Consider the following 16,081-nt stretch of genomic DNA (forward strand, 5'->3'; position numbering starts at 1 on the left):
AGATGCAGACTGCTTGTCCCGCCATCCCGTCGACTCCCCTAGTCCTACCCACTTTGACAATGACGCATGTGTCTTGTCTGTCTCGGCCTTTTCTAACATTGCCGACGAACAGCAATTAGACCCTTCGCTGCATTCCATTATCCTCCGTCTTACCTCGAACCACCCTGATCCATCTCTCGCCTTATTTGTGCTCCACGAGAACACCCTATACCGACGTAATATGCGACCAGATGGCAAATTTCTTTTACTCGTCGTTCCCCAACACCGGCGTTCCACCCTTCTTGAACAGTTTCATGTTGCTCCCATGGATAGCCACCTGGGTGTATCGCGCACATATGACAGCCTGCGCCAACGTTTCTAGAGGCCTGGGCTCTACCACTCTGTCCAGCAGTACATAGCCGCATGTGAACTGTGTCAACGTCGGAAGAAGCCCACAATTTTGCCTTCAGGTCATTTGCATCCAATCCCCATACCAACTGACCCGTTTTCCCGTGTAGGCGTTGACCTTCTTGGCCCCATTCCAGTTTCCGCCTCGGGGAACAAATGGATCGCCGTCGCCACCGATTACGCTACTCGGTACGCTATTACCCGAGCCATCCCGACTAGCTGCGCCACAGACATGGCTGACTTCCTTCAAGAAAACGGAATCCTTCATCATGGTACTCCTCGGGAACTACTAACTGACCATGGCCGTTGCTTGCCGTCGCGAGCTGTTGACGAAATTCTCCGTTCGTGCTCCGTCCGCCACAAATTCACCACCGCCTATCACCCCCAGACCAACGGCCTCACGGAACGTCTAACCGTACCCTCACAGACATGCTGGTCATGTAGGTGTCTGACGACCACAGCGATTGGGACGTTCATCTCCCTTCTGTGACATTCGCCTACAATTTCTCTGTCCATTCTACCGCTGGATACTCCCCATTTTATTTATTATTTGGCCGACACTCGTTACCGCCCTTCGACACCTCCATACCCGCGGCTGACGCCACCACTACTTACGCCACTGATACCGTTGCCCGCGCTCATGATGCCCACCGGATAGCTCGTGCCAGGCTCTCGCATCTCAAGGTTCTCAAAAGATCCGGTACGACAGTCGTCATCGTGATTCCCACTACACTCCTGGATCTCTCGTCTTGCTGTGGCTCCCGTGCCGTCGAGTAGGCTTGTGTGAAAAGCTTTTGCTTCGTTACACAGGCCCTTACCGTGTTTTGCGCCCCGTGACCGACGTCACATACGAAGTTGAATCTGTACTACCGAAGTCCTCGACCAAAGCACCAACCTCCGAAATAGTGCTTGTGTCCCGTCTGAAACCCTTTACGCACGTTCTATTTCACCAGCGTAGACCGCACCGGGACTGCGCTTTTCCAGAGGGGGGGTAGTGTTAGCGGTATTCGCTAGTCGTGCTGAAGATGATGAAGTGAAACCGATTCCGTGAAGGAGACAACGCTGAGGGTGGTGGAATTAGTGCTGTCAACAAAGTTAGCTGTGCAGACATCTTTCGGACTGTACACCTTCCCCGTAACAATATAAAGGGAGGGGGCTATAATGGCACGTCGGTGTCGGCCGCTATGGGTTATCTTAAGCTGTTTCGGTGAAAGGGGATCTGTTTTTCAGTGTGCGCATGTGTCTTCGTTAGTCATGTTTCATTTTTGCTGTGAAATACACCAGGTGCACTACGACCAGTCTCGTGCCATCACTTTTCTTTTGTGTACGTGTTTTTAGAGCTAAAAAGCCATATGAAAATTGCCAACAGCGCGCCATGAGTAGCCCCATCTTTGCCATAGTAAGCCGCGGCAATGCGAAAGTGCACGCACCTTGAGGAAGAGTTCGCAGATAAGGACTGGACTGATGTAACGTCATCGAGATTGTGCGGAACAACGTGTGTATCGGAGCTGCCATTGAGTCCAGCACCAATTAAATTCCATCAATTTAAGTTTAAGAACGCGCACTGCCTTACCTGCCTGATGCCATCGGGAACTCCGCTGGCGCATAGAGAGGGCAGAATTGCAAAGGAACCCCATATTTCCGCGACTGGGAGTATTTTAATAGAACTTTTTAGATTGTGAGCTGTTTACGCTGGGCGCGCAGGCTTTTCTACTGAAATGGTCCTCTTGCCACATACATGTCCTCGACAAAAGGTTAGTGCTTAACGTTACATTTTCACGAAGCACGAGCCCATAAGTGAACTTTCCTTCTTTTCTTGAGCCTTTTCTCACCAACACCCCTATTTATTCCCCTGTTTCTCGTTCCCCCAACACATCCAAACAATTTCACTTCAGAGGAACTCCCCAAAAACTGTGATGCCATATGGGTCTCTCCGCTCCCCCTTAACACGGTCATCGACACGCACGAAAGCAGCCAAGCGGAAGCTCGGGCGCTTTAGAGAGAATACGGCTCCCGACCTGGTGTATGCGAAGTAGATGTAGAGGAGTCGTCGTACCTGAGATTTCTACACGGCTGCTATCGTTCACCAGGAAAAGCAGATTAATGGACCCTCCTTCCGAAACCAGAATTCAGCGCGAGCCGAGGAGGTAGTGATAGCTCCTGCTGCCACGGACCGAAATTCAAGAATAATCATCAAGGAATTCCGAAAAGCACGTGGTCGTTAATTGAAAGGGAAATATCCCCCTTAGCCAGTTGAATTCTAATGCAGACTGCCCTACACACGCCTCATTTATAGTTTTACCGGGACAACAATGGGGCAAGAAAAATAGAGTTCCATAAAAATTGGATTCAAATTGATATCGTTCCCTGCTTCTTATTACCTATTAGAGAGTATGCCTTGTTTTTGTAACGGACTATGTAATTATGCAGTATGTGTTTACAGAAAAGCTTGCCTCCCTTGTAATTATGCTATTTATGCAGGTTGAATTTAAAGAAAAAAATCTTGACTCTTACCGCCACCGCCGAGTTGCTAGGTTCTTTTGCAGGCATAAGTGAGCTCAATAAAGGGTTAATTTATGTGCAACATCAGGCCCTTCTTTTGGTGTCTTGTCTTCGGGATTGTCAAGGACACGACATCTCGTGGAACTTTGCATGGTCGAGACACCCACTACAACCCATGATAACAGCCCTGAACCTCTCGCCCCAGACGACTTTTCCACAATGCATCGAGCCAGCCACCGACTTTAATGCCACCACGTGTAAACATGCTACTGCTGGCTCTCACTGGACACTTCAAGGTAGCTTCGACATCTATGATAATCCAGCCAGTAGCGTCAGTTTCTGCAATGCAGCAGCCCTGAATGCCACCGATCTTCCATGGCACCCAGGGAGAAGATGCCGAAGAGTGGCTAGGCCAATACGAGCGAGTGGCAGCCTTCAACTACTGGGACGACGTTGATGGTACCACCGGCAAGTAGTTTGAAAAGCAAGAGTCTTTGCTAACAACTTGATATCATTCAAGAAGGCGCTAATTAAGGTATTCGCGAGCATCGTGAGGAAAGAGAGCCGAACTCCTCTTTGAGCCCAGAGCCTAGCTCCCTACCGTTTCAGTCTTTGCAGACGTGGTAGTAAAGCAGATGATTGAGCTAGTTTGAAACTGCACCAGGAAACATACACACACCGGAAGAAGGGACAAGCGCTAATAATAAATGAAGCGCCATTTGTGTCGTGGCGAGTCTGACATGTGCGAGGAAAAGAAGGTAAAATTCAAATGCGAAGCATAAAGGACTCAATATTTGTCAATCCCGTCAGGAACCCGCGGAAAACCGCTGCCAAATTGAAGCAGAAGCGTCCTGTATAGAGCAGACCCGGACTTCTGACTAGACAGTAAAGCCGACATTTACACGTCAGCGCACCTCTTTCGGACATGAAGACCACTATCAGTGACTTACGGGACCTTATCCGTGCAATCGCTCGTGAAAAACTGCACCGAAGAGTGCCATCTCCAGCGCAGTCTTAAGCTGCGATGCTGACAGATGCCATCTGTGAAAAAGTACAGCAAGCAATTGCGGGTTCCTCAAGCGACGGCTCCAACTTTTCCGACACAAGAAGCGATGAATTTGCGGCTGCGTTACGCCGATCTCTTTTCTAACGAAACCACAAGCCACCCTCGACGCAAACAGGCTTCGTTTCAACACCGACTTCTGGTCTCCGCTCGCCAAGCCTGCCACCGTACTTCAAGCCCTACAAAGTGCGATGCCTGGAGGGCTACAAGTGGCCTTCCACTATGCTTCCACTGCAGTGAGGCCGAATGTATGTTTCATCACTGTCATGCGGACGAATTGGTCTGCGTGGTTTCTCCCTCGACGCCTTGCGACCTCATCCAAGCGAACGACCACTGGAAATCGACTTATATACGTACGCAGGGCAGAATACACGTCGCCAAGACATTTATCCCGCTCCACCTCAACATTCAACGCCCGCATTGCTTCACCGGGCCGACGCCACATGCAAGAAAGGTCCCTTATCTTCTCCAGGGCAAACGAAAGAGAGCAACCTTTGGAGATGAGGTTGCTAGAATGTGAACTGAAGATTCTCCACCGCCGACGGCGTTTGAAGACGCTGAAACAATTACACCAACGCTAAACACGACGACAACTCAAGAACCATGCCAGCAGGCTTAAAACTGGCGCCCAATGAAATCACAACGAGGTACCCCGGGCGCGATCTCAGTACATGACGGAGTGGATATCAGACACCAAGGCCAAAGCGCATTGCAAGGACACCAACAACTGATCTTGAAATGACTGCAGACGAAACCACGATTACTGTCTTAGTTGACACGGAGCTGACCCTCAGTGAACCGTTCGCTACCGAGCTCAAGAAAGTAAAAGCTACTTATGATAGCCCAGTAATACAACCGCTTCGGCTAACCTTATTATGCCATCAGGAGGATGTCTGGGTGATGAAGGAGAGTAAAGAAACGTACTTATCTTACCAGCTTCGTGGTCTTATACCAATGCTCCCACGACGTGAATTTGGGTTTGAACACTCTGAGTGAACATTGAGCGATCATCGCCTTCTATCAACGCTCATTGAGCTTTCGACAGAGAAAGCCAGAGCTGCTGCTGCACCTTCTACACATCATGTTACCCTAAATGTCTACGACGTAGTATGTAGTGTACCGCGCCGAACAAGTATCGTCACCCCGAGGGTACCGTTGACATCGAAACCACTGAAAGTGTTGAAATATAAACCAAGGTGCTCACTCTTGGAGGGTGAAAAGAGATCACAAGCGGCGTCTGCGATTTACGATCTGAACAAGCTCATGTGCTGGTCACGAAATTTTTCAAAGAATACGGGCACCTGAACAATGGCGCGACGATCGCTTTCCTCCATGAACTAGCGGACACCCGAGATGTATTTACCCTTCTCAGCCAACCCTCTCACGATGCACCGTACAGAGCCAAGCAGCCCACATTCGATGTAAACCCACCAAGGCAGACATAAGTGCGTTCGCGCTTTTGTTTAAAGCTACAGCGAGCGCTCTTGATCTGCGCTTCGAAGGTGCGACAAAATCCATGGATCGCACACCGCACTATCACGAAGGAACCCGACCGAACGCTTCGTCAAATCCCATGCCATGTATGACCGCAAGAACGACATGCCATCCGCGATCAAGTGGAGGAAATGCTTTGAAACGATGTCATCGAGCCATAAAAGAACTCCTGGGTGGCATTGGTCGCTCTAGTCAAGTCAAGAAGAGTCTAGTCAAGTCAAGAAGAGAGCACACTTAGCTTCCGCGCCGATTATGACCGCTTGAACAATGTACCGAAGAAGGATGTCTACAAGCTCCCCCGCATAAACGGCACACTAGAACAGCTCTGCAACTCTCAATACTTCTCATTCATGGACCAGAAGAGCGAGTATAGTGTCGAATTGAGGTCGGCGGAAGACTGCGAGAAGATTGCTTTCATCACGAAGGACGTCTCTTCGAGATCAAAGTAATGCCACTCGGCCTCTGCTCCGTCCCGGCAATGTTCCAGCGAGTAATGGATACTGGACTGGCGGGCTTTAGGTGGCGTATTTGCCCAGTTTAATTACACGACGTCGTTTTCTACCATGGTCACATCGTTAGCAAGGGCGGAGTTTGCCCCCACCCGCAGAGAACAGCTGCGATCACGCGGATTCCGCAGCATGGTGGCAAGAAAGCAGTACGCCGATACCTTGGATCTGCTCGTGCTAACGGCGATTTATGAGGGGCGTTTCTCGCATCGCCGAGCCTTTGACGCAGCTTACAATGGCAGACATTCAATTTAAATAGGAAGCGTCACAAGATAGTTTTCTTGCTTTGTGGGATTTAACGTCCCAAAGCGACTCGAGCTACGAGAGACGCCGTAGTGGAGGGTTCAAGAGATTTTCTCCACCTGCGCCCCATTAACGTACACTGACGTCGCACAGCACACGGGCGCCTTGCTTTCGGCCTCCATCGAAAAGCGGCCGCCGCGGCCGGAGTTCGGTCTCAGATTTTTGGGCATAGTAGTCGAGTGCCCAAACCACAGCGCCATCTCGGCGGGGCAGGAAGCGCCACAAGAGGAAGCCCGAAGACTAGCCCTGCTAGGCATTAAGACCCAGCAGCGCATCAATGCTGGACGTTACAACATACAACAATGGTACGCAGAATACAAGCCGGGAGACCAAGTCTTTGTATAAACAGCCAATCGCCGTCGCGGACTCAGTGAAAAGCTCTTATGGTGGTACTTCGGACCAAAGTCCTCCGCCGCATCGAACAACAGACCAGGAAGTGATTAACGACGGCGCGACAGCACCCCAGCTACGCCGTGCATCCATCGAGATCGTGCATGTTCGCCTTAAGCCCTGTCACACGCATGCTGATGCCCCGCAATATTTCATGCTTTTGTCTACCCTTCTCAGTTTATGTTTGAATATCGAGATGTTTTTTAGTAGGAGTAATGCCGCGAATTCTTGTAATCTTTGTTGCTGCTGGCAGCTGTTGGCATGAGGCCTTATCAATCAACGAGTGCCGCAAATAAAGATTGTATTCTTTGTTTGTTTACGCTCAGTGTTGTGTGAAGCGCCTTTATCATTTTCGCGGCCGCTCAAGATGCGCCGAGATCTATTTGGAATGATTGTGGCCACTCACGTCTATTTCTACAATGTTCGAGGTTATGCTAATCACCTTTCGTAGCTTTATTTAAATGCTTCTTCGACTTTAAATTGGACGCTGGTGAGCGCGACAGGCATACATCGACGACGAAAGAGCACGCTTGCTCTTATTGCCGCCGTCGAGCTCTAATTTCTCGCCCAAGATGCTGTCCTTCATTTGGTGTCTTCAATTCGGTATTGCTACAACACATAACAATATTACTCTCTTCTTCATCTCTAATTCGCTTTACTGGAATAAATAACGTGCAAGGCATGTTGCGCACCTGTGGCCTAACGGATATGGCGTTGGCCTCCGGAGCCAAAGGTTGTGGGTTCGAATCCCATCAGGTGCGGTGATTCTTTTTTTGTTTCCTCAAATTTTACCGTTGGGAATTAAGGCCCGTTTACACTAGGCCGATTTACGTCGGCCGACCATCGCCAGACGCGATTTTTGCGTGTTCGTCGTGCTTGTCACACGGCGCCGACGCCGACAGCGCACCAATGGCCGACCGACGGGGATTTTGGTTGGCCGACGCCGAGAGCGAAGCGATCGGGCGGCCGTCGGCCGATTATTGACGACGCGATGCCTCACTGTCCGCGCCGACCAATAGCAGTCGCTGCCTTCACCTCGCCCCGCCCACAGCCGCGTCTCTCGTCTGCTGCAGACCCCGGGGCTACAGATTTTGATACCTGCTTCTCGCTTTTTACCACTTGTTCATCAAATAGCGCCCGTATTCGCTAAATGAATACTTCATGATAATAGTAAACGCTTTGCCATTTTCCGTGTGAGCGAGAAATTTTATCGGGAATGCGCCGATGACGACGAGTGCATACCATCGCTGCTGCAGTTTACATCTCTTTGCATACACACAAGCGGCTAGTTCTCATGGCAAAACAACCGCATGCCGGGCTGTACTTTACTCGGGTTTTTTCTCTTCTCGCGCTACGGCTGCACATTAAGCGTTTACGCAATGCGGTAACTCCGCAAGAACCGCCGATGAGGCGATATACCGCATGCGAAATGTTTGGAATTTCGTTGTTGACGTCGCACGAGAGCGGCGCTTCCTGCTAATTGTATTTGCTTTCTTTGATGCTATCAGGGCTCGATTCTGCTTCCTTTTAACCGGAAGTATGTTCTTCAACCATTTGCATGAATTAAAACGATGTTATCTGTGCCCCACGAGTGCAGCCGACTACTACCAGCCGCCCTCAACATTGCTCGGCAGACCGGTGTTACGTTTCTCCACCGAGAAGTGGGACAGCTGACGCGGCCACCGCATAGCAACAGGCAGAGCCGCGAACGGATCGGCCATTTCGACGCCGTTCATCGGCCGCGCAACGCTTCCTCCCGCGGGCAAGACTCGACGTGTTCCTGCCACGCGCCAAATGTGTGTGCGTGCGTGTGTGTGTGCAAACGTCGGCCAAGCCTGGAGCTCGTCAGAGAGGGCGCCGCCCTCGCCCGTCTGCAGGAGGTGGAGGAGATGAGGTCGGACCATCTGCGATTGAGTCATTCGTCGTGAACAAACATGTTTGGCTCTCTCTTTCCTGTGAGGGTTTACCCTTTCCCTGTGAACGGGAAAACCCATAAAAAGCAGCGGCCGACTCCGCTGGGACAGAGACTACTTTGACGCGCCGTTGGCACGACGCTAGACACCAGCTGTGTGAGAGTGTCTGTAATCTCTCCGGGTCAGCTTCACTGCCCGTTTCTTCATGATGTTGCAGTAAAGGTTGTTTCGTTAAAAGACGCCTCGTCTTTGCTGGGACCGTTCATGCCGTCCGCCGTCCACGGAGCCGCCAGGCCAACGCTACCGAGGGGGCCGCGCGCCGCACGTAATAACTGCTGGCAGCGGTACGCTAACCCAGGCGCTCGCAACCCCAAACGTAACAATTGGTAGACATCGGTGGGACGACCAAGCCGTAACCGTGGTTGGAGGGACGAGGCAGACGATACCGTCGTCCAACAACTGGTGAACAGCGGAGGTACGAGGACGACCAAGCAGTGACCGTGGTCGGTGAAACGATGCCAGGCCTGACCGAGGTGCAACATCTCGTGGGAAGAGCGATGTCCGAGGCGTGACTCGTGAATCAAAGCAGCTCAGCGAAAAGGCGGGAGCAGTGCAACGAGCCCTGTGTGATGACTGGTTGCCTGCAGCGGAACGACTGCGTTGGATTCTTGGCTGCGAGGTTCGGTGAGTGCGGGACTTTCTTCTACTGAGTTTTGCCAGGCTTTTGTTAAGTAGAGAACAGAGCTGGTAATTGTGTTGTCGTTGTTGCTGGGTTAAGTGCAGCAAGGCAATAGTGGGCAGTAGAGAAGGCAGCATTCGGAACAGCCATGAATTTGGATTTGAAGTCGTTGCGCAAACCGAAATTGCTGGAGCTTGCGGAGGAGTTGGGTCTGGATTTGTCAGACAAACTCAGAAAACCAGAAGTGTTAAAGGCTATTCTTGCGTTGGAAGCTGAAGATGACGAGCTTTTGGAATGCCTTGAGATCATTGACGAACGTCGTGAGAAAGAGGAACGTGAACGTCATGAGAAAGAGGAACGTGAACGTCGCGAGAAAGAGGATCGTGAACGTAGGGAACGTTACGAGAAAGAGGACGCCCGCGTAAGCAAACTGATGCAGCTGGAGATTTCAGCACATGGAATGAGCGTGGAAAAGATTAAAGCTTTTAATGCCATTCATTGTAACAGTTCAATGCCGCGAGACGGTCCGCCACCGTTCCTCATCGCCGAGGATATGGCAAATTATTTGGCAGACTTCGAAAGTGTCTGCAGAAATAAACGCATCGGGCGAGATAGTTGGGCGCTAAAGTTGGTAGCTGTTCTCTTCGCTGAAGCGTCAGAAGAAATCAAGCGATTGGTTGGCAACAGCTTTCAAAATTATGATGCACTAAAATAGTCATTGCTGATACGATATCAGATAACGCCTCATGATCTTCGGAAGAGATATGAGAGCGAGAACAATTGTTACAAGTCGTACTTTGATTTGGCGTACCAGTTGAAAGCCGCTGTAAGCGGATGGCTAGACAGTGCAGAAGTTCGGGAGCAAATCGAACTTGCACCGGAGTGTGAGAAACAGCTTGGGGAAGCGGCCGAGCAACGTGACCGCAGTAGCGAGCCGACCGAGCCTCTAACAGAGGGGTATCGTGTTACCTTGGTCGAGCCACTAGCTGAGAAGGTTAGCGCCAGCTCCAACGGCGAGAAGTCCGAAGTGACGCCGTTAAGCGAGGTGAACTGCACGCCGACCCAAGTAGCTGTAGGAGATACAGTTCCATCACATGAGTGTGGGGAACTATCAGTAACTGAACTGCCTCTCGAGTCGAAAGCAAACGCTTGTGGAGAGCGCAACGGAGATGAGAAAATTTCGGTTTCCAAAATCAGCTGTGTCGTAGAGCAGGGCACGCAGAAAAACGAAGTGCCGATCAGGGAAACTGCGCAGACCGCGAGTTGTGATCAGCCAGGGCAGACCGACGAGGAGTGCGCGTCCGCTGTAGAGAGCGAGACTTGCGAAGGCGACAGTGAACGACCAGAGCAAAGTCAGAATCGTTCGTGCCCCAATACCACGCTAGGTTGTATTCGCGAAAGCAACACCAGTGCGAACGCGAACGTGGCACACATGACCCTCACGCTATCCGAAGCGCCCCAGCTGTCGAATGAGCTTGATCGTGCGCCGATTAGCGCTGAGCGATGCGGCTCATCGGAGGACCCGTGTAACGTGAGTGGCGAGCCGCCTGAGGAAATGCCTAGCTTGAGGGCTGGCATGAGCGGTTGTTCGGATTTGAATGAAAGTGAGTCAAGCAATGCAGCCGCGGCGCTGCCAGAGGAAATGCCTAGCTTGAGGGCTGGCGTGAGCAGTTGTTCGGACATGTCTGGAGGTGAGTCATGCGCTGCTGGCCGCGATGCAGACGCGGCACCACACTTTGACCACTCAGACGACACCGGTGTCCTACTAGCTCCGGTTACCGCTAGAACGTTAACCACTAGCTTGTCAGAGATTGCTTAGAAAGAAAGCAGAAGGCTAGTATTCCAGTGCTGCCGACGAAAAACGCGGAAGGGCAGGCGCGAGAAAGAATGCTGCCATCGTAAGGAGACCAAACGCATACGGTTGCGAAAAGAAAACAGAAAGCTAGTGTTCCAGTGCTGCCGACGAAAACCGCGGAAAGGCAGGCGCGAGAAAGAATGCTGCCATCGTAAGGAGAGCGAACGATTGCAGAAAGAAAGCAGAAGGCTAGTATTCCCGTGCTGCCGACGAAAAACGCGGAAGGGCAGGCGCGAGAAAGAATGCTGCCATCGTAAGGAGAGCAAACGCATACGGTTGCGAAAAGAAATCAGAAAGACTGTGTTTCAGTGCTGCCGTAGAAAAAAACGGAAAGGCAGGCGCGAGAAACAATGGAGCAAATTGAAGCTATCGCGAAAAGGAAAGCGACTATCCCAAAGGCACAAATGCGTCCGTGCCGAGAAATCGCGTGACTGGTGTGCCACACGTAAGGAGAGGGATAGGTTGTTCAGAAAAGTGAGTGATTCATCCTCATGTGTTTCTTTGCACAGAAACAGGAAGGTACGGTTGTTCCGTGAAACGGACAGCCGAAGCTTTAGTGAAAAGGGTGATCTCAACGGTAATGCCGATGGCTTAATTCGAAGCCCTTAACGTGAGAAGAAGCCTCAATTTTCACTTGTTGGTGTTTTTCTTCCTGGCATAGGATTTTGAACAGATTGCGTTGTATTATTTTTGTTTGGGAATTACGTTTTTGAAAGCGCAATTTTCAAATTTGTGGACGCGTTCCAAGTGCTGCTGAGCTGCCCTTTAATGTAGATGGGGGCATAAGAGGGAAATAGTCTGGCATAACTTAGTGAAGATTGTGCCGTGCTTGCTGGCTGAACGGTTGAGTTTTTAGCGTGGTTGTGACGTTGCGGGTTGTCAGAAATCTCTCCTGAAGACAAGTTGCAGAGTGCCTTGGAAACCGGACTTGCCAAGGACTTCTTCAGGCTGTTTGAGCTCAAGAGAAACAGAGTCGGATGATCCCGGCTAGCAGCAACATCCCGATCCCTCCGGACAGCGGATGCAGTCCCCTGCCCTTCGGGATCTCCCTTCCCCGGCGGGGCAGTCTGTTACGTTTCTCCACCGAGAAGTGGGACAGCTGACGCGGCCACCGCATAGCAACAGGCAGAGCCGCGAGCGGATCGGCCATTTCGACGCCGTTCATCGGCCGTGCAACGCTTCCTCCCGCGGGCAAGACTCGACGTGTTCCTGCCACGCGCCAAATGTGTGTGCGTGCGTGTGTGTGTGCAAACGTCGGCCAAGCCTGGAGCTCTTCAGAGAGGGCGCCGCCCTCGCCCGTCTGCAGGAGGTGGAGGAGATGAGGTCGGACCATCTGCGATTGAGTCATTCGTCGTGAACCAACATGTTTGGCTCTCCCTTTCCTGTGAGGGTTTACCCTTTCCCTGTGAACGGGAAAACCCATAAAAAGCAGCGGCCGACTCCGCTGGGACAGAGACTACTTTGACGCGCCGTTGGCACGACGCTAGACACCAGCTGTGTGAGAGTGTCTGTAATCTCTCCGGGTCAGCTTCACTGCCCGTTTCTTCATGATGTTGCAGTAAAGGTTGTTTCGTTAAAAGACGCCTCGTCTTTGCTGGGACCGTTCATGCCGTCCGCCGTCCACGGAGCCGCCAGGCCAACGCTACCCAGGGGGCCGCGCGCCGCACGTAATAGAGAGTTTTAGAATAGGGGGAACGAGAATAGGGGGCCCTATCTGTACGTGTATAGCGTTAGGGGAACGCGTCCTCTTTCTCTGCTTTTAGAATAGCGGTCACTTAGCGTTGCGCGCATGCAGCGCCATGGTGGCTTAAAAGAAAAACTTGCAGAAAAAATAACTTGATATACATGCTGCTCTGTTTTCATTACATTAATAAACACTAAGTAAATCATATTAAGTTACATATAAAGCTCAAATACATGTGCAAAGTAATACATTTTTTCTTTTGAATTTTTAAACCGAGTCGCAATAGGCCGAGACTATCCACGCTGGGAATCGCCGCTAGCCGTTTCTTGTTTCTTGCGTTCGTCTGGTCTGTGCAAGTCTGTGCGTTCGCCTTCTTCTATAAGCACACTTTTTTGTGGCTTTAAAACGATGCCCAAGTTTAGGCGATCACAGGCAGATTTACTTTGCGACCAGCTGCTCTATCTGGACCTCAGCTGGAATGATTTAGAGGACCTTTTTCTTCGGTACCGGGAGCCCGCGCCGCGACGCTATGCTTCGTATAACGGATTTCTGGACGTGAATTGCCTGGACGAAGAGTCGTTTCGGCGGATGTTCCGTTTCGACAAGGAGCATTTTGGCGCACTGAAGACATCGCTGCTTGTGCCCGATACCATCCTCAGTAGCCAAGGCGTCAAGGTGTCTGGTAAAGAAGCGTTGCTTATGGGTCTACGCCGGTTGGCGTACCCGAATCGATGGTGGGACTTAGAGCCCATCTTCGGCCGGCATTGTTCGGCAATGTCAAGCATTGTGTCCTCCCTATTCGGCCACATTGAGACCACCTTCGGTCATCTTCTGGACCTGAGGAGGCACGACTGGCTGCAACCGGCTGACTTGGCTCGTTTTTCTGAGGTGCGTACACGTCAAGCAAGACGAGTTTCATTCCGCAGCCCAATAAAAAAAAAATGTTTTGGCTCCTTTTTGATATCGCAGACAACTGCATAATAGCAGAGAGTGTCTGCTGATAAATAGGGGTTCAGTGCACACTGTGTCTCAAATCGTAACGGAACCAATTATTACTTTACTGACAACTCGCACGATAGTCCGAAAGAAATGTTTTCGGAATGTTGCATACCAGTGATGGCACGGAAGCGTTTCTCATGTAGGTACATACGCACAAAAAAAAATTGAATTTTCTATTTTCATTGCAGGCAGTTCATTGCAGAGGTGCCCCTCTCACCAACTGTTGGGGGTTTGTGGATGGCACTGCTAGACCCATCTGCAGGCCTACCACAAATGAGAAAATCTATTTTTCTGGTCATAAACGACTGCATGTCGTTAAATATCAGGCCATTATGTGTGCAAATGGCATTGTGTGCGACCTGGATGGACCTTACCCTGGGCACAGGCATGATGCTGGTGAGTGAAGCGGATCCAAGTTTTCGACATAATAAATTTATATATACTCAGATGCCAGGTATATCAAAGCTTGCAGCAAAAAGTGGTTATGGTGCACGTGATGGCCTGTCATGGATAAATGGCTGAACTTCTACTATACCACTGCTACAGTTCAGCATTCAGTTGGCTAAAAACTACTGAATGCAGCGGCACAAGCTGCAGAGTGAGTTGTCATCATAGCCATTCACTCCAAATAATGAAACCACGAAACAAGAGTGCCATCACGCAGCCATCTGCACTTTTTCGTTATATTCATGTAGTGTCCTACACTTAAAATGCATAAAGTTGGACGTCTGGTTGGGGTAGTAGAGTTTTTGTTCACACGCCTATCCATGGTAACAGCAAAAAATACATGGCCCCAATCAGCACATGTGCATTTTCCTCTTGTCCATTGTCCAGATGAGTTTCCAATATTAACGAGGCATAAATACAATGAAAAAGTTTGGTCACCGGAAAAACTGTCCATAATTTAAGTAGTCTATATTAACGAGGGTTGTATTAACAAAGCAGGACTGCAGAAGTCACGAAAAAATTTCTTCATTGTATATTAAAGCTGGTATATTGTTGAATGTATATCAGTTAGAGGGCATCATGCCAGGTTATGCAAAGATCCCTTTTGTCATTAACAAGACCATACCATCGCAAAAGCAGTACAACGTCTCTCACAGCCCGAGTTGCTTTGGGACATTCAACCTGATAGACCGAACCAAACCTTATATTTTTGCTTGCTTATGTGCAACAGCAGCAAGTGCTACATGTTCATTACTACAAAACAGGAGCCTCCTGCAGAATGTTGTTTCTATTAGGCACCCACGTTGGTGACAGCAAACAAATGTTCTAGCAGAATGTTTTTTCTCGTGGCTCGAGCTCGCCCAATGAAAGTCAAATCTGTGCATTTTGCTTCAACATTTCCCCCATTTGTTGTTCAAACGCTGTGATTACTCAGTACTGTTTTGTATTTTGCAGGTATCCTGCGTGACAGTGGGGTCTATGAAAAGCTGTTGGATCTCGTCCAAGGTTCGACCTTCACAATCTATGGGGACCCAGCCTACCCTCTGCGTCCCCTCCTTATGCGGCCATATGCAGGTGCTGCACTCAGCCGAGAACAACAGCTGTTTAACAGTTCCATGAGCACTGTTCGTCAAGCCGTTGAGTGGGGGTTTGGGAAAACTGTCAATCTTTTCGCATTCTTGGATTACAAGAAAAATCAGAAGTTGTTACTTCAGAATGTTCCTCAAATGTATAAGGTGGCAACCATACTTGCCAACTGCCACACATGTTTGTATGGCAGCCAAGTCAGTATGTTCTTTGGTTTGCGCCCGCCAACTCTGCAGGAGTATTTAAAGCCAGCTACTTGAGCACTTGGAGTTCCATCAGCATATCACATGAGATCTTTTGTTTGCAAACCTGACCGCAAGTGGTTCCTTTTCAATTGGAGCATTAATGCTGGAGGGTGTAAGAGCTGTTGGAAGCATACACCATCAGTCCACGAGTTCAACTGTCCACTGTTTCAACTAATCGCATGCTTAATAATGCCCCTTGAAATTTTGAGAGAATTTGATCTTCTGATGAGACTTGTTACACAAAGTTATCATTAAGGTCAAACCTAGCTAGAGCTTTTCCTTGTGCTTTAGGCAGTATTCTCAGTATGCATGTCAGCACTGCCCCTGGGGCTTGCTCCATTGTTCTGGAAGTGTGTGGATGCTCTCAAAATAACATCAAAATAGGATTGGCTGTGTTGAGATTCTTTTCAAAATCAAACTTGTTAGGGAAGTTTCTTTTACTGTGGCATAACATTTAGCACCCTGTGTTGCAGTTTGCATTTGACTTTGTGTTCTGTTGTGCTGTGTGTTTAGTGTGGAGTGGATACA

The 16,081-nt window shown here is 50.0% G+C and overlaps 1 protein-coding gene and 1 non-coding gene across 2 annotated transcripts; both read left to right on the forward strand.

Annotated features, from left to right (window-relative positions):
* The first annotated feature begins 7,333 nt into the window (after positions 1 to 7,333).
* TRNAR-CCG (transfer RNA arginine (anticodon CCG)) lies at positions 7,334 to 7,406 on the forward strand. The gene has a single exon. It is a non-coding gene; the product is annotated as a tRNA-Arg (tRNA).
* A 5,498-nt stretch (positions 7,407 to 12,904) lies between these two features.
* On the forward strand, positions 12,905 to 15,864 carry LOC146183523 (uncharacterized). The gene is made up of 3 exons (XM_084608718.1): positions 12,905 to 13,664; positions 13,964 to 14,171; positions 15,177 to 15,864. Exons 1-3 carry the CDS (start codon positions 13,185 to 13,187, stop codon positions 15,566 to 15,568), a joined length of 1,080 nt encoding a protein of 359 aa, XP_084464844.1. The 5' UTR covers positions 12,905 to 13,184; the 3' UTR covers positions 15,569 to 15,864.
* The last annotated feature ends 217 nt before the right edge of the window (positions 15,865 to 16,081 follow it).

This window comes from Amblyomma maculatum, chromosome 7 (assembly GCF_055883805.1).
Source record: "Amblyomma maculatum isolate TAMU_Amacu chromosome 7, ASM5588380v1, whole genome shotgun sequence".
NCBI lineage: Eukaryota > Metazoa > Arthropoda > Arachnida > Ixodida > Ixodidae > Amblyomma > Amblyomma maculatum.